We start from the raw sequence: 18,918 nt of genomic DNA on the forward strand, positions 1-18,918 counted from the left end.
GTGTGTCTGGTTAGCAGTCATCTCCCGCCAAGTGACGCTGCTATCGCTTACGACGGGAACCCTCCGTAGATCGCTGTGTCATACAGTCGAAAATTGGCGTAGTGAGAGAAAGGTGACAATAAAGACACATCAACTTTGGTTTTAGATGTCAACGCAGGTTTCGAGTAAATGACTGTCAAACTTTCGAGGCGACTTCATCAATCCATTCGCACACCTTAAAACGAAGTGAGTTGGTAGCGCAGTGGCTTAGGGCACCGTTTCGAAATTTCGTGCATCACATTCAAATGCAGACTTCTGTTTTGTTCCTCTGGAACACCACATTTCTCTTCTTGTCTAAATTGTTTGTTGTCCACTTTTGACTTCCAAACATGGTTGCACTCAATACAAATACTTTCGGAAAGGACTTCCTGACACTTAAATCTATGCTCGATGTTAACAAATTTCTCTTTTTCAGAAACGCTTTCCTTGGCATCGACAGTCTGCATTTTATATCCTCTCTAGTTCGACCATCATCAGTTATTTTGCTGAACAAATAACAAAACTCATCTATTACTTTAAGTGTCGCGTTTCCTAGTCTAATTCCCTCAGCATCACCTCATTTAATTCGACTACATTCCATTAACCTCGTTTTGCTTTTACATCCTCCTTTCAAGACAATGTACAATCCGTTCAAGTGCTCTTCCAAGTCCTTCGCTGTCTGACAGAATTACAATGTCATCGGCAAACCTCAAGGTTTTTATACCTTCTCCCTGGATTTTAATTCCTACTCCAAATTTTTCTTCTGTTTCCATTACTGCTTGCTCAATGTACAGACTGAATAACATCGGAGATAGGCTACAACCCTGTCTCACTCCCTTCTCAACTACTGCTTCCGTTTCGTGCCCCTCGACTCTTATATCTGCCATCTGGTTTCTGTAAAAACTGTAAACAGCCCTTCGCTCCCAGTATTTCACCCCTGCCACCTTTAGAATTTGAAAGGGAGCATTCCAATGAATATCGTCAAAAGCTTCCTCTAAGTTTAAAAAAGTATAAACGTACGGTTTGCCTTCTCTTAACCGATCTCCTAAGATAAGTGGTAGGGTCAGTATTGCCTCGCGTGATTACATTTCTCCGGAATCCAAACTGATCTTCCACGAGGCCGGCTTCTACTAATTTTTCCATTCTCGTGTAAAGGATTCGTGATAATATTTTGCAGTCTTGACTTATTAAACTGATATATCGATAATTTTCACATCTCAAATGGTTCAAATGGCTCTGAGCGCTATGGGACTTAACATCTTAGGTCATCAGTCCCCTAGAACTTAGAACTAGTTAAACCTAACTAACCTAAGGACATCACACACATCCATGCCCGAGGCAGGATTCGAACCTGCGACCGTAGCAGTCGCGCGAGACCACCGCGGCCGGCGGTTTTTCACATCTGTCGATACCTGCTTTCTTAGGAATTGGAATTATTGTATCCTTGTTGAAACTGAGGGTATGTTGCCTGTCTCGTACATCTTGCACACGAGATGGAAGAGTTTTGTCATGGCTGGCTCTCCCAAGTAGTCAGTAGTTCTGACAGAGTGGCGTCTGCTCCAGGGGCTTTGTTTCGTCTTAGGTCTTTCATGTTCTGTCAAATTCCTCCTGCAGTATCATATCTCCCATCTGATCTTCAACTACATCCTTCTGTAATACTGCCTTCAAATTAATCATGAAGCTGTATAAAAATGATTTTTACTTTTTTCCTTTACTTGCTTGTAAGTGTTCTGTGTTAGTTCTCTTGACACTTTCCACATCATAACGTTTATCATAAATATGATCTGTGGAACAAGTAAGTGACTAACCAACTGGGCCGGCAGCGGTGGCCGTGCGGTTCTAGGCGCTCCAGTCCGGAGCCGCGCTGCTGCTACGGTCGCAGGTTCGAATCCTGCCTCGGGCAGGTTAGTTAGGTTTAAGTAGTTCTAAGTTCTAGGGGACTAATGACCACAGCAGTTGAGTCCCATAGTGCTCAGAGCCATTTGAACCATTTGACTAACCAACTAACTTGGAAAAGGGCACAGGTCATCCCCGTTTTCAAGAAGGGACGTCGAACAGATGCGCAGAACTATAGACCTATATCTCTAACGTCAATCAGTTGTAGAATTTTCGAACACGTATTATGTTCGAGTATAATGAAAGGCGTTTGATATGGTTCCCCCCAGGCGTTTAATGAACAAAGTAAGAGCATATGGACTATCAGACGGATTGTGTGATTGGATTGAGAAGTTCCTAGATAACAGAACGCAGCATGTCATTCTCAATGGAGAGAAGTCTTCCGAAGTAAGAGTGATTTCAGGTGTGCGCAGGGGAGTGTCGTAGGACCGTTGCTATTCACAATATAGACAAATGACCTTCTGGATAACATCGGAAGTTCACGAGGGTTTTTGCGGATGATGCTGTAGTATATCGAGAGGTTATAACAATGGAAAATTGTACTGAAATGCAGGAGGATCTGCAACGAATTGACGCATGGTGCAGGGAATGACAATTGATTCTCAATGTAGACAAGTGTAATGTGCTGCAAATACATAGAAAGAAAGATCCTTTATCATTTAGCTACAATATAGCAGGTCAGCAACTGGTAGCAGTTAATTCCGTAAATTATCTGGGAGTAGGCAATAGGAGTGATTTAAAATGGAATGACCATATAAAAGTAATCGTCGGTAAAGCAGATGCCAGACCGAGATTCATTGGAAGAATCCTAAGGAAATGCAGTCCGAAAACGAAGGAAGTAGGTTACAGTACACTTGTTCGCCCACTGCTTGAATACTGCTCACCGGTGTGGGATCCGTACAAGAAAGGGTTGATAGAAGAGATAGAGAAGATCTACATCTACATCTACATCTACATGATTACTCTGCATTTCACATTTAAGTGCTTGGCAGAGGGTTCATCGAACCACAATCATACTATCTCTCTACCATTCCACTCCCGAAGAGCGCGAAGGGAAAAACGAACACCTAAACCTTTTTGTTCGAGCTCTGATTTCTCTTATTTTATTTTGATGATCATTCCTACCTATGTAGGTTGGTCTCAACAAAAGATTTTCGCATTCGGAAAAGAAAGTTGGTGACTGAAATTTCGTAAATAGATCTCGCCGCGACGAAAAACGTCTTTGCTTTAATGACTTCCATCCCAACTCGCTTATCATATCTGCCACACTCTCTCCCCTATTACGTGATAATACAAAAGGAGCTGCCCTTTTTTGCACCCTTTCGATGTCCTCCGTCAATCCCACCTGGTAAGGATTCCACACCGCGTAGCAATATTCTAACAGAGGACGAACGAGTGTAGTGTAAGCTGTCTCTTTAGTGGACTTGTTGCATCTTCTAAGTGTCCTGCCAATGAAACGCAACCTTAGGCTCGCCTTCCCCAAAATATTATCTATGTGGTCTTTCCAACTGAAGTTGTTCGTAATTTTAACACCCAGGTACTTAGTTGAATTGACAGCCTTGAGAATTGTACTATTTATCGAGTAATCGAATTCCAACGGATTTCTTTTGGAACTCATGTGGATCACCTCACACTTTTCGTTATTTAGCGTCAACTGCCACTTGCCACACCATACAGCAATCTTTTCTAAATCGCTTTGCAACTGATACTGGTCTTCGGATGACCTTACTAGACGTTAAATTACAGCATCATCTGCGAACAACCTAAGAGAACTGCTCAGATTGTCAGCCAGGTCATTTATATAGATCAGGAACAGCAGAGGTCCCAGGACGCTTCCCTGGGGAACACCTGATATCACTTCAGTTTTACTCGATGATTTGCCGTCTATTACTACGAACTGCGACCTTCCTGACAGGAAATCACGAATCCAGTCGCACAACTGAGACGATACCCCATAGACCCGCAGCTTGATTAGAAGTCGCTTCGTTACAGGATCATTTAGTAATCGCGAAAGCGTTACGGAGGTGATAAATAAACTCCAGTGGAAGACTTTGCAGGAGAGACGCTCAGTAGCTCGGTACGGGCTTTTGTTGAAGTTTCGAGAACATACCTTCACCGAGAAGTCAAGCAGTATATTGCTGCCTCCTACGTACATCTCGCGAAGAGACCGTGAGGATAAAATCAGAGAGATTACAGCGCACACAGAGGCAGCCTACAATCTTTCTTTGCACGAACAATGCGAGACTGGAATAGAAGGGAGAACCAATAGAGGCACTCAAGGTACCCTCCGCCACACACCGTCAGGTGGCTTGCGGAGTATGGATGTAGATGTAGAACTATATTTCCTGAATGAAAGAGACTGAGAACGCTTTCTTGCTTCGCAGAGTGCGCTGCCTTGGACCTGCGGGGCGAGAGCTGGGCGCGCCGCTTGGGCGCCGTCCGCATGCGGCCCTACGTGTGGACGGACGACGAGGGCACGCCCGTCACCGCCTTCAACGTCAGCTTCCTGGACGTGCGATGGAGCCGTGAGTACGCCAAGGCGCCGCGCCGCTTATACGAGGTGTGGCTAGAAAAAAACCGGACTAGTACTGGTGAAACAATAAAACGAATGCAATAAGGCTGAAAGTCGCGTGGCCTGTCACGTGACTCTCGCTCCGCCTACTGCTCGAGTTTCATCTGCCTCCTGCACTCAGTCTGCCCGTGGCATCTGTTTTAAGTAGTTGACGTTTTGTCTGCGCGTCGGAAAATGTTGAGTCTACAGAAAGAACAGCGTGTTAACATCAAATTTTGTTTCAAACTAGGAAAATCTGCAAGTGAAACGTTTGTAATGTTACAACAAGTGTACGGCGATGATTGTTTATCGCGAACACAAGTGTTTGAGTGGTTTAAACGATTTAAAGATGGCCGCGAAGACACCAGTGATGACACTCGCACTGGCAGACCATTGTCAGCAAAAACTGATGCAAACATTGAAAAAATCGGTAAACTCGTTCGACAAGATAGCCGTTTAACATTCAGAGCAGTGTCTGAGTTAACAGGAGTTGACAAGGAAAGTGTCGAACAAGTTTACCGATTTTTTCAATGTTGGCATCAGTTTTTGCTGATAATGGTCTGCCAGTGCGAGTGTCATCACTGGTGTCTTCGCGGCCATCTTTAAATCGTTTAAACCACTCAAACACTTGTGTTCGCGATAAACAATCATCGCCGTACACTTGTTGTAACATTACAAACGTTTCACTTGCAGATTTTCCTAGTTTGAAACAAAATTTGATGTTAACACGCTGTTCTTTCTGTACACTCAACATTTTCCGACGCACAGACAAAACGTCAACTACTTAAAACAGACGCCACAGGCAGACTGAGTGCAGGAGGCAGATGAAACTCGAGCAGTAGGCGGAGCGAGAGTCACGTGACAGGCCACGCGACTTTCAGCCTTATTGCATTCGTTTTATTGTTTCACCAGTACTAGTCCGGTTTTTTTCTAGCCACTGCTCGTACACGGCCGCCCTCCTCAGAGTCTCTCTGCGCGCTGACCGAACTCTTAACTGAGCAGCATGAGGGGTGAGACTTGGAGATACTAGCTGCACCCAACATGTCACACTTAACGAAGAACCGGTGTCTGCCGCAAGGTCACAGCCTGCGAATCTACCGAGTGTTCAGCCACGGGGTTCTGTGGCAGCTCCTGATACGGTGTTCGAAGTAATATCAGTAGAGTGAATCTGAACTACTGAACTACTGACGCGTTTCTAGCAGCTCACATAGAGTGTGCAAATATCCTCTCCTAACAAGGTTCAAATGGCTCTGAGCACTATGGGACTTATTTATTTATTTATTTTATTTATTTGTTGTTCTGTGGGACCAAATTAAGGAGAAGTCTCCATGGTCATGGAACGAGTCAATACATGAAATTATAACACGATAGTAGAAACAGATAAAATGCAATATAAGAAACGTATTCAGGCGACAATTCGTAAGTTAAATAAAGAAATTCAACAATGTAACACTGGAATTTGCTTAATTTTTCAGCTCTTCCAGGAGCTCCTCGACAGAATAGAAGGAGTGAACCATGAGGAAACTCTTCAGTTTAGACTTAAAAGCGTTTGGGTTACTGCTAAGATTTTTGAGTTCTTGTCGTAGCTTATCGAAAATGGATGCAGCAGAATAGTGCACTTCTTTCTACACAAGAGTCAAGGAAGTGCATTCCACATGCAGATTTCATTTCTGCCTAGTATTAACTGAGTGAAAGCTGCTAACTCTTGGGAATAAGCTAATATTGCTAACAACAAACGACATTAAAGAAACTTCTAAGGTCATCAGTCCCCTAGAACTTAAAACTGCTTAAACCTAACTAACCTAACGACATCACACACATCCATGCCCGAGGCGGGATTCGAACCTGCGACCGTAGCGGTCACGCGGTTCCAGACTGTAGCGCCTAGAACCGCACGGCCACCCCGGCCGGCTCCTAACAAGGAAAACTCCCATTACACCTCTCTCAGATTTAGCGGCCCACTGGATAGACCGCCAAAACTGAACACAGGTTAGCATTAAAACAGGAAGAAGGTGTACTGAACCATGAAAACAGAAACAATGTAGAAACAGCAAACTGCCCAAGCGCTAGATGTACAACATCTCCACAGCAATAGCTAGGTTCATACCGTATAAGTTAATAAGAGACGAGAATCTTCCACCATGGTACACAAATACGTCAGAACACTGTTGCAGAAGCAACGAAAAAAGCATGCCAAATTCATGCAAAATCCTCAAGACTGGCTAAGTTTTACGGAAACTCGAAATTTAGTGCGGGCGTCAATGCGAGATGCTTTTAATAGTTTCCACAATGAAACATTGTCTCAAAATACGGTAGAAAACCGAAAGACATTCTGGTCGTATGTAAAGTACACCAGTGGCAAAAAAGAGTTAATTGAAACGTCCTCCTAGAAAAATTAATGAATTACTGTGCTGATAAACCTCTTACATTATTTGATCTTCAAACAGCTGAGCAGAACTGAACGTACTCAGACATCTCGCTCTTTACCTATTCTGATCAACACTAAACTGACACCGAGCGAGGTGGCGCAGTGGTTAGACACTGGACTTGCATTCGGGAGGACGACGGTTCAATCCCGCGTCCGGCCATCCTGATTTAGGTTTTCCGTGATTTCCCTAAATCGCTCCAGGCAAATGCCGGGATGGTTCCTTTCAAAGGGCACGGCCGACTTCCTTCCCTAATCCGATGAGACCGATGACCTCGCTGTCTGGTCTCCTTCCCCAAACCAACCAACCAACTAAACTGACACACAATATGTTTTTGGCGCAACGCAGTCTGACTTTCAAAAATCCCTACAAAATAATGGCCCTGACTAACATTAACCTATACCTTTCACGAATCACTTAACTCACAAAAATCTTCGTTACTCGAACTACTGCAATACAGCGAGCGCCACGACTGCCAGCTAAATAAAAGATTCTAACTACTGAAGGCACTAACTACTGATAGGCATAGTTAGTAAATGAAAGATTTTGATAGAGAACAAACAATGTATTTACCTTAATAATGTTCCAAAGTCATCATATATATATCAGTTCATGATACCCAATATTACAAATTTACTCTTTCTGATGGACACACGTTCAGATCGTCCGCTCTCAAAATTCTGCCATTTCTCTCCCCACATCCACCACTGCTGGCGGCTCACCTCCAACTGCGCAACGCTACGCGCTGTTGACATCCAACTACCCAACACTACAATGGCGAATATTCCAACAATGCCAACCAGCCACAGACTGCACACAGCACAGCCAGTGATTTTCATTCAGAGCGCTACGTGGCGTTACCAACATAAAAACCTAAACAGCCTACTTACACATTACCGTCAGTGCGCGACAGCGATGGAAATGTTACAGATCATGGGGCCACTAAAGCTGAGTTACTAAATACAGTTTTCCGTAATTCCTTCACGAAAGAAGACGAAGTACAGTAAATATTCCAGAATTCGAAACCAGAACAGCTGTTAACATGAGTGACATAAAAGTAGATATCTTAGGTGTTGCGAAACAACTCAGATCACTTAAGAAAGGCAAGTCTTGTAGTCCAGATGGTATACCAATCAGTTTCCTTTCAGAGTATGTAGACACAACAGCGCCTTTCTTAGCAATCATATAGAACTGCTCATCTAACGAAAGGTCTTTTCCTAAAGACTGGAAAGTAACACAGATGACACTAATATTCAGGAAAGGAAATAGTAGTAACCCATTTAATTACAGACCCATATCACTGACCTCAATTTGCAGTAGGATTTTGGAGCGTATACTGTACTCGAAGATTATGACTCGCCTTGAAGAAAATGACTTGTTGATACATAACCAACACGGATTCAGAAAATATCGTTCTTGTGCAACACAGCTATCTCTTTATTCCCATCGGTGCTGTCGACAAGGAATCTCAGATCGATTCCATATTCCTAGATTTCCAGAAGGCTTGTGATACTGTTCCTCACAAGCGACTATTAATCATATTGCGTGCATATGGAGTATTGTCTCAGTTGCGTGACTGGATTCGTGATTTCCTCTCAGAGAGGTCACAGTTCGTAGTGGCAGACGGTAAATCATCGAGTAGAACAGAATTGATATCTGCTGTTCCTGATTTACATAAATGATATAGGTTATAATCTGAGCACCCCCCTTAGACTGTTTGCAGATGACGCTGTGATTTACCGTCTAGTAAAACCATCAAAAGAACAATTCCAATTACAAAATTATCTAGAGAGAATTTCTGCATGGTGCGAAAAGTGGCAATTGGCACTAAACAAAGAAAAGTGTGAGGTCATCCACATGGGTATTAAAAGAAATCCGATAAATTATGGGTATACGATAAATCGCACAAATCTAAGGGCTGTCAGTTCGACTAAATACCTAGGATTTACAATTACGAGCAACTTAAATTGGAAAGACCACATAGATAATATTGTGGGGAAGGCGAAACAAGACTGCGCTTTGTTGCCAGAACACTTAGAAGATGCGACAAACTCACTAAAGAGACAGCCTACATTACACTTGTCCGTCCTCTGCTGGAATATTGCTGCGCAGTATGGGATCCTTACCAGGTAGGATTGACGGAGGACATCGAAAAAGTGCAAAGAAGGGCAGCTCGTTTCGTGTTATCGCGCAGTAGGGGTGAGAGTGTCACTGATATGATAGCGAGTTGGGGTGACAGTCACTGAAACAAAGGCGGTTTTCTGTGCTGCGAGATCTATTTACGAAATTTCAATCGCTAACTTTCTCTTCCGAATGCGAAAATATTTTGTTGACACCCACCTACGTAGGGAGAAATGATCATCATAATAAAATAAGAGAAATCAGAGCTCGAACGGAAAGATTTAGGTGTTCCTTTTTCCCACGCGCCATTCGAAAGCGGAATGGTAGAGAAGCAGTATGAAAATGGTTCGATGAACCCTCTGCCGGGCATTTAAGTGTGAATTGCAGAGTAACCATGTAGATGTAGATGTAGATCTAGCGATTGTGAATAGCTAAGGCGTCGTGGTTGTGTGGGCATGGTGTTGGACAGCGAAGGGTGGAGATCCATGCTCGAACCTCCCAAGTGCCCGACTTTTTTTTTCACAAAATTTTAAATTTTTAACTGACGTCTCTTATGTCTGTATTGAAATTTGTGTCTGTGTCGTGGTTTAACGTTCGCTTGCAACTGGGAGGTGTAACGAAGGGACCTCCTGACATACGTACAGGGTGAAAATCATTGAACTGTATGAAATAAATCTGTCGTAACTTCTGAACGGTTTGCGTTAGGACATTCAAACTGCACGATTGGCCGCGGGGCGTGATGAGAATCACTACGCGCATGCATGGTTATGGTTTAGCGAGGAAGCCCACTTTCATTTGGATGGACTCGTCAATAAGCAAAACTGTAGGATTTGGGGCACTGAGCATCCGCATTTAGCAATCGAGAAGTCTCTCCTCCCTCAACGGGTGACTGCGTGGTGTGCAAAATCCAGTCACGGAACAATCGGTGCGATATTCCTTGATGGCACGGTGACTACCGAACGGTTCGTAAAGGTTTTGGAAGATGATTTCATTCCCATTATCCAAAGTGACCCTTATTTCGACAAGATGTGGTTCATTCAAGGCGGAGCTCGACCCCATAGCCGCGCGGGATTCGCCGAGCGGTCTGAGGCACTGCAGTCATGGACTGTGCGGCTGGCCCCGGCGGAGGTTCGAGTCCTCCCTCGGGCCTAGATATTTGTGTTTGTCCTTAGGATAATTTAGGTGAATTAGTGTGTAAGCTTAGGGACTGATGACCTTAGCAGTTAAGTCCCATAAGGTTTCACACATTTCGACCCCATAGAAGCAGGAGAGTGTTTGATCCCCTGGAGGAGCACTTTCGGGACCGCATTTTTTCTATGCGGTTCCCAGAACCCACTGGTATGGGCCTCGATTGGGCGCCATATTCTCCGGATCTGAACACATACGACTTCTTTTTGTGGGGCTATATTAAAGACAAGGTGTAGAGTTATAACCTCAAAACCATTTCTGAGCTGAAAACAGCCATTCAGGAGGTCATCGACAGCATCGATATTCCGACACTTCAGCGGGTCATGCAGAATTTCGCTATTCGTCTGGGGCCAATCATCGCCAATGACGGCAGGCATATAGAAAATGTCATAACCTAAATCCGAATATCTATAGTGGGTTATTTGTTGAATAAAGTATGTGCACGCCGTAGTTTATAACTATTTTTTTTCAAATAGTTCAATAATTTTCACCCTGTACCTCCTATTTGTTCGACGCAAGTACCACATGTTATGACTCTTGCGTTACGTTTAGGAATTTTTCTTTTCTTGAATTTCTTTCTTGTAACATAGTTCACACCCATTTCTTTCTTGTTTTCATTTCTGTGAGAGATCTATGCGGCATATTATCTGCTCTCACTACTCATAACTTTTACTTGCGACGGTAATATATTCTTACCAAATGCCTCATATTCCATAATCAATGTATAGTATGACAATTTGCCAAGACTACAGAAGAATAATAGACACATCAATGACCGGAGGGACAGTTCATAAATGTCTGAGAGGAAAAAAACAGCAGGAGGGACATCTGAACACGAGTCCCCCGCATTACAGGCCAACACCGTGACCACACAACCACGACACTGCGACTATTCACTCTCGCTCGATGTTGTACGTCCTGAGCTTGGGTCGTTCGCTGTTTCTATTTTGCTTCTTTTTTCACAGTTGAGTACACCTTTTTCCTATCTTCATGCTTGATTTGTGTTCAGTTTTTGACGGGCTATCCACCGAACCATTTTACCACTAAATCTCAGGGGTATGCGATAGGGAGTTTCCCTTGTAAGAAAGAAATGGCGCTCACAAGGGAACATTCCCAGTGCCATTAAACGATCTTGATGGAACTTGGCAGGTGTGCATAGGTTGCACAATAATCCAATACATTTTTTCGTAACCAATTTCACATTTGATGGGTAAAACACACCCCGAAAGGTAACTTGGCATATTAAGTTCGAAGGGAATATCTTCGAAATGATGATATACAAAAAATGTTTCTCATATAAAAGGTTATATGTAATTAACGTTCTTGAAAACTGAATAATCGAATTTTTTTTAATGATGTGAAATTTTGCGAAACATCCAACCATCTTCTTTTCAGGTATTAGGCGATATTGTGTGCTACGGTGCCTATCGTTGCCGACGTCTTCCTCTGTCTCTTCTTCCTTGGCACTTATATTTTCTGGCCTTTAAGGGGAGCCTGTCACTCTCTATTTTTTTCTAGGAGCTCGTCCCATTTTCTCCTACACTTTGCAATTTTATCATTTAGACAAAAAAATATTAGTTCTTCTCTAATATCTTGCTTCCTTAATCTGTCTTCTATTGTGTAACCTGTAAGTTGTATATGGAATTTCATTTCTAATGCCTGAATAAAGCTTTCTTGCTTTTCGCTAATCACCCAGGTCTCGCTTCCATATAGTGGTGTGCGGACTGCAACTGTTTTGTATAATTTAATTTGAGTATTTTTCCTAGATTTGTTTTTAAGATTTCTGTTAACTGTCCCACATATCCGGCTAAATTTACTAAGATTAATTTTTAAAGCTTTACTGCAGTCATATGTCACATCACATCCTAGGTAGCCGAAGTGGTTTACTTGCTCTAAAATCATCTATTTTACCCCTATTTTGGTTCTAACGTGTTCTTTTCCCATGAAAGCCACGGTATTAGTTTTTTTCTATTGATATCTCCATGTCAAATTTCGCACTTATTTATTTGAGTAAGTAAATTCTTTTCTGAAAGTCCTCTTGTTTATCTGCTAGGATCACCGCACCGTCAACATGTGGTAAGTTATTGAAAACAGTCGTCCTGTCTTAAGTATATGCCTTTTTGAAATTCTATTTTCCATACATGCATTAATTTATGTATGTAAATGTTAAACAAAGTTGGGAAGATACAGCAGCCTTGACATACTCCTTTGTTAGTTAGTATCTCATCAGCCATTTTTCCCTTGAGACCTAGAGTGATAATAGTGTTCTGATACAAACTTTTTATCTCATTTATTAGATGTTTTGGATATCCGCGATTAGTCATTATCTATCTTCCAAAGTTCCTGTCTATTGAAATTGTCAGAAGCTTTTTAAAAATCGATGAAACCAATGTGTGTTTCTTTATTATATTCTCTGCGTTTTTGTATTATTTGTTGTACATCTATCTTAGTGTCCCTTATTAAAAACTAATGGTTCCTCACACAGTACTGCTTCTGTTACTTTTTTAATTTTTGTATTTAAAATCTTAGCATACATCTTGTATTCTGAGTCTAGTAAACTTATACCTCTGTAGTTGCCACATAGTCTTTTGTCTCCGCTTATAAAAAATGATATCACTCTAGCAATCTTCCAGCCTTTGGGAATACTTCTGCCCTTCCAACATTCGTTTAAGAGACGTAACAGTTGTAGATGTAGCATCATTCCTCCGTATTTTTGCAATTCAGCATTAATACCATTTCTTGCAGTCGCATTTCTGTTCGTGATGTTGATGTTAATGAGGGTCTTATATCGTCAGGTTGTATTTCACCTAATCCCTTGTTATCTACTGTTTCAGTTTCTTATGTCATAATTAATTAATTTTGAAAAATGAAACCTTCTGTTACAACATAAATTAAAAAAGCTGTCAAACTATTTGCATCCATGTGAAATAAAGCTGATTTCTACACCATTTTTGAAAAATAAGCCATACACTATGTGCTGTCAGAGTACTTTCAAGATATATAATTAAAATATCTAAACATTTATTACTAGTCTGGTTATTTAATTTGCTTTTGTTTTATGTTGTAAGTTGTTATTTTGCATTTCACATTCATTTTTTGGTTTACTATTTGACATATGTTTATTTTGATAATTGAAAATAAGTAATGAATTGCGATACAGAATCATTACAGTAATGACAATCTGTAAATAAATGCTTAAAACATAACGTTTTCTTACACAATGCACGTAAAAAGAAAGAAATTTATCCACGTAATATACAAGACAGGAAACAAATTTAAAGCAAAATTCAACAGGATTTCAAATTGTCATAGGTGACACTCCCTAAAAATCCTGATTTGTATCAGGCATATTCCACTACGTTATTAAGCTTTGGTCAATAGAATTGTTTATATACTAGTGGTTGCAGCTTGATTATATTCTTCCTCAAGTGGAGACTGATATTATAATCATTCAATAGAAATAGATCCGAAAATCCTCTCACATAGTTCTTCCAACATGGGAAGCATTATATGTTCCAAGGCTGTATCTGTGCCATCGAGCTCTTTGGGATCATCAGAAATTGCTTGTCTTGGGCTATGACACTCAAAAAGGTTCTTTCACAACGACCATCCGTCTTTTCATAGTTTTAAAAGAAACTGATGGTCCGTTTGGACCGAGAATTAGAGAATCTTCAAATGTCCTTGTGACTGCATCTAAATCTAGTACACAAACGTCTGATGGCTTCTTTCCCAGTGAGGGATAAAAAATTGTATTACTGTTAGATTCTTCAGGCTGTCATTGTGAAAGAATCATATAAAGCATCGTGCCTGAGGACAAGGAACCTGTTCATCTGGTGGTCCCAAAGGGTTCGATGATACAGGTACATGCGTGAGATGTGTACGGCTTTCGATGTTGGCAGAAGTTTGGGAGAAGATTTTCACATCTACATGTATCAAAAACAGCTTTACACCACCCCAGTTACCAGAACTCTTGAAGATAGACGTTGACTATCGATATTGCATCGCAGACACAGTCTCTTTGACTGTTCAGAGATGTCACTAAAGTAGCCCAAAGATGTAAACAACCACGCATGAGCAGCGCCTATTAGACGGAGGGGGTCCGACAGCCGATAAGTTCCAGTCATTCCACCAGGAAGGAGGTAAACGGCTCGTCTTGTCTGTAGTTCAACCATGCCTAGACGGTCAATACCAAGGTTCGATCGCGTCCGCATTGTTACTTTGTGCCAGGAAGGGGTCTCAGCAAGGGAAGTGTCCAGATGTCTCGGAGTGAACCAAAGCGATGTTGTTCGGACATGGAGGACACACAGGGAGACAGGAACTGTCGATGACATGCCTCGCTCAGGCCGCCCAAGGGCTACTACTGTAGTGGATGACCCATAACTACGTATTATGGCTCGGAGAAACCCCGACAGCAACACCACCTTGTTGAATAATGCTTTTCGTGCAGCCACAGGACGTCGTGTTACGACTCAAACTGTGCACAATAGGCTGCATGATACAGATAGGCCCAACAACATGCCGAATGGACCGCTCAGGATTGGAATCATGTTCTCTTCACCGATGAGTGTCGCATATGCCTTCAACCAGACAAACTGTCCAGCGAGTGCAGCAAGGTGGAGGTTCCCTGATGTTTTGGGATGGCATTTTGGGGGGCCGACGTACGCCGCTGGTGGTCATGGAAGGCGCCGTAACGCCTGTACGATACGTGAGTGCCATCCTCCGACCGATAGTGCAACCACATCAGCAGCATATTGGCGAGGCATTCGTCTTCGTGGACGACAATTCGCGCCCCCATCGTGCACATCTTGTGAATGAGTTCCTTCAGGATAATGACATCGCTCGGCTAGAGTGGCCAGCATGTTCTCCAGACATGAACCCTATCGAACATGCCTGCGATAGATTGAAAAGGGCTGTTTATGGACGATGTGACCCACCAACCACTCCGAGGGATCTACGCCGAATCGCCGTTGAGAAGTGGGACAATCTGGACCAAGAGCGCCTTGATGGACTTGTGGATAGTATACCACGACGAATACAGGTATGCATCAATGCAAGAGGACGTGCTACTGGGTATGCGAGGTAGAACAATCTGGACCACCACCTCTGAAGGTATCGCTGTATGGTGGTACAACGTGCAATGTTTTCATGAGCAATAAAAAGGGCGTAAATGATGTTTATGTTGATCTCTGTTCCAATTTTTTGTGCAGGTCCCGCAACTCTCGGAACCGAGGTGATGGAACACTTATTTTGACGTGTGTATTTCTGTTGTATGATTATGATGTCAATTACCACTTGAGAAACAATATCGTAAAGCTACAGTCACTTGTACGTAATCAATTCTCTTTGCCAAGACTTAGAAGTGTACTGAAATATGGCTGATACAAATTAAGATATTTAGAAGCCAAGATAATTTGAAATCCTAGTGAATTTTGTTCTATATTGTGTTTTCTGTCATGTAAATTAGATGAAGAAATTTCGTTCATTTTACGTGCATGGTGTAAGAAGACGTTATGTTTTAAACATTTATTTATACATTGCTATTATTCTGTCATCTACTTACTATTTTCAGTTAACGAAATACACATGTGTGAAATGGTAAAATAAAAACTAAGAACAAAAAAAACAATGTGCAACGTAAAACAAAAATTTAAAGCGTAAAATAAATCTAAGTGAAATATATAACTAGACTATGAATGTTTAGATATTTTAGTAATGTATGTTGTAAACACGCTGCCAGTAGATTGTGTACAGCTTATTTTCCAAAGATGGTGTTTCAGATACCAGTTTTCGTACACTTTAAAGCTTCTTTATTTTATGTTATAACAAATGTTTTCGTTTTTCAGAATTAATTAGTGGTAGTGGGATATTTTGCAAAATTTCAGATTATTACAAAATTCGATTATACAGTTTTCAAGAACGTTAGTTACATATTAACTTTTATTTGAGAAACATTTTTATATATCATAGTTTTGAAGATAGTCCCTCCAAACCTAATACGCCAAATTACCTTTCGACGTAAATTTTACCTCTTAAAAGTGAAATTTGGTGCAAAAAGAAAAAAGATACCTATTACATTAGTTTGCCCCTTCTACTACACCCACCAAGTTTCAGCAGGATCGTTTGTTGACACTTGGGAATATTCCCTTGTCAGCTGTTAAAAAAAAAACAATCGCGCTAAGAACACATTTGAATATAGTCTGTGCATGAAGGCAGTCTCTAGCCAGGCCTAAAATTAGGTTCTGCTTCCAAAGAATAGATCGATGCTGGCGACGGACAGCACCCTCATTACGCTCCTCCTTGGTGGCTTGCCACTTGTTTATAGGACTGGCGGATCTGCCCCTTCGTGTCATCTTCATTTTGTGTCCAATAGACCAATGTTGTGTTTTAATCCTTTGTTTTGCAGAATTATCATCTTTTTTAGAATTACTAGCCTGTACCACGTAGGTTCACCCACATACATGTTTGACAAATATATTGCACTCGCCTACTCCTGCCCCCTCTCTGTGTCCACCTCTTTCTGCCATCATCTCTGTGTCCACTTCATCTCATCTTCCCAGCCCTGCCTGTCCATCTCCTCCTCTCCACTCTCTCTGCCTGTTCATCTCCTACTCCCCTCTCTGTCTCCATCTCCTCCTCATATTTCTGTACATGCATTCCTCCATTCCACCCCCTCCTGCTCCCCTCTCTCTCTATCCATCTCCTCCTGGCCCCTATTTCTGTTCATCCTCTCGTCTATCCATCTCAACATTCCCACACCAATGCCCATAGACACTTGTAGCCTCTGCAAAACAGATCGAAAAAGAAGACTGATACTGCTCCAACAAAACATGCCTGTCTTGCAGAGAAGCCTACATGCAAAGGCTGACAAAAACAGGTTTCCACCTATATCTCAGCTGCTATGGGAGCTAGTAGATTCTAACCCCACAGAACTGATACTTTTGAAGTTTTCTGTTTGTGTAACAAATTCGGTTGAATTCTATCCACAATAAAAAAAAGAAACACCAACAAGCTTTAGTGACAGGTTCCTTACACCAAAACAAGAAAAAAAGTTATGTAAACATAGGCTCTAAAATCCATACCTTAAGAGCTATGAGCACTTGTTCATCTTTGATACTATAAAATTCATCTCTTCTGTTTCAAGCTCTTCACTGTCCATATTTTGGAACGGGCTAAGAGTTATGAGTACTTGTTCAGTAGAAGAGACGTGTTTCACGTGAATGAAAGTGAGCAAGCACTTAGTGCTTGGTTAGCATGACAAAACAGGAGTCGTATGCAAAACGGTGCATCCTAAACGGAAATATTCATTCTCACTGTAACGGTTGCCGTGTACATGGTTATCGAGATGGCAATAATATTGCTCATCTACACCACTAAAAAGTCGACGAGCCTGTGATTTTATAATCTAATATCGAAGAAAACTCTATCGCGACACCTAGCAGCAAACACTTTGACCATTACCTAAAGTTATTGTCACCTGAAACCCCTGAAATCCACTGTTTTCACAGTGGCAATAACTTTAGGTAATGGTCAAAGTGATTGCAAGCAATCACAAATGTCATGTTGTTGTTGTAAATACGTATATATATATATATATATATATATATATATATATATATACAACAACATGACATTTGTGATTGCTTGCAATCACTTTGACCATTACCTAAAGTTATTGCCACTGTGAAAACAGTGGATATATATATATATATATATATATATATATATATATATATATATATATACAACAACAACATGACATTCGTGATTGTTTGCTAATTCCGTAGATACAGTACAACCTTTTTCATGCTGTATTTTAGGATTCCTGTAAGAAGTCCTTATTTCTAATGTTGAAACCTGTTTAACTCATCACCCCATATTTTGCACTCATGAACTGAGGATATGTAATAACTAAAGACCATAACAGGATAATAGCTTTCATGGGGGGGGCCTACTCATTTGGATAATTTTAAAATTGTGTCACGTAAGGCTATACAGAATTGAAGTAAAAACTTTCAATTCACATCTGCTCCACAGGTAGCATCATCAGAATTGTGCAGTGGCTTCGTCTTCATGGTTCTCCTATGCTGTCTACCCATCTTTGAGTAGATTTCTACCGCATTATCGGAAGATGTGAGCCATTCCTTGCCTAAACAAAGTATAGCTACTGCAGTTCATAAATCAACACACAGCCCCATTTTCTTTGCACTTTCTTATATTCCCCTGATTCACTGATGAAACAGCATCATAAACGCCAAACTGAAGAGTGTTTATTCCCTCATACACAGTTTTAGGTAGTGTGTTTCATGTCACATGGTCCACACATTCATTTGTATTCTGAGTCCAGCCTTGAATAATTTCTTTAGTAGACTAACACCTGCGAAATCTTGGAAAAATATTGGTTTTATTTCGTCCGTTATGGCAGATGGCAAATAACGAGGGTGATTGTATTGTTGTTTAGTTTCCTTGCCTCTATTGCACTTGCACCAACTAACTTTTCCTTTTGGATATATCCCGCGGTAGGATTCTCATTGTTTGAAGCTGTGTGGAAAAAAAAAGCGCCCAGACTGCTCTTCTCATTAATGCTGCATTTACTGTATTATGTATAATTGCTAGACTATAGCACTTCTGAATATGATCTGAATATGATCTATAACAGCATGTGTCAGTCTTTTATTATCTAAAGTTTTTCCGTTCCTCAATCTCTTGCCTTTCATCCTA

The 18,918-nt window shown here is 41.4% G+C and overlaps 1 protein-coding gene across 1 annotated transcript in view; it reads left to right on the forward strand.

Annotated features, from left to right (window-relative positions):
• Positions 1-18,918, forward strand: part of LOC126234976 (uncharacterized) — a 241,749-nt gene that overhangs the window by 54,532 nt on the left and 168,299 nt on the right. The window contains exon 4 of the mRNA XM_049943714.1: positions 4,299-4,439. Coding sequence (XP_049799671.1) covers positions 4,299-4,439 — 141 coding nt within the window. The remainder of the gene's footprint in view (positions 1-4,298; positions 4,440-18,918) is intronic.

This window comes from Schistocerca nitens, chromosome 2, assembly GCF_023898315.1.
Source record: "Schistocerca nitens isolate TAMUIC-IGC-003100 chromosome 2, iqSchNite1.1, whole genome shotgun sequence".
NCBI lineage: Eukaryota > Metazoa > Arthropoda > Insecta > Orthoptera > Acrididae > Schistocerca > Schistocerca nitens.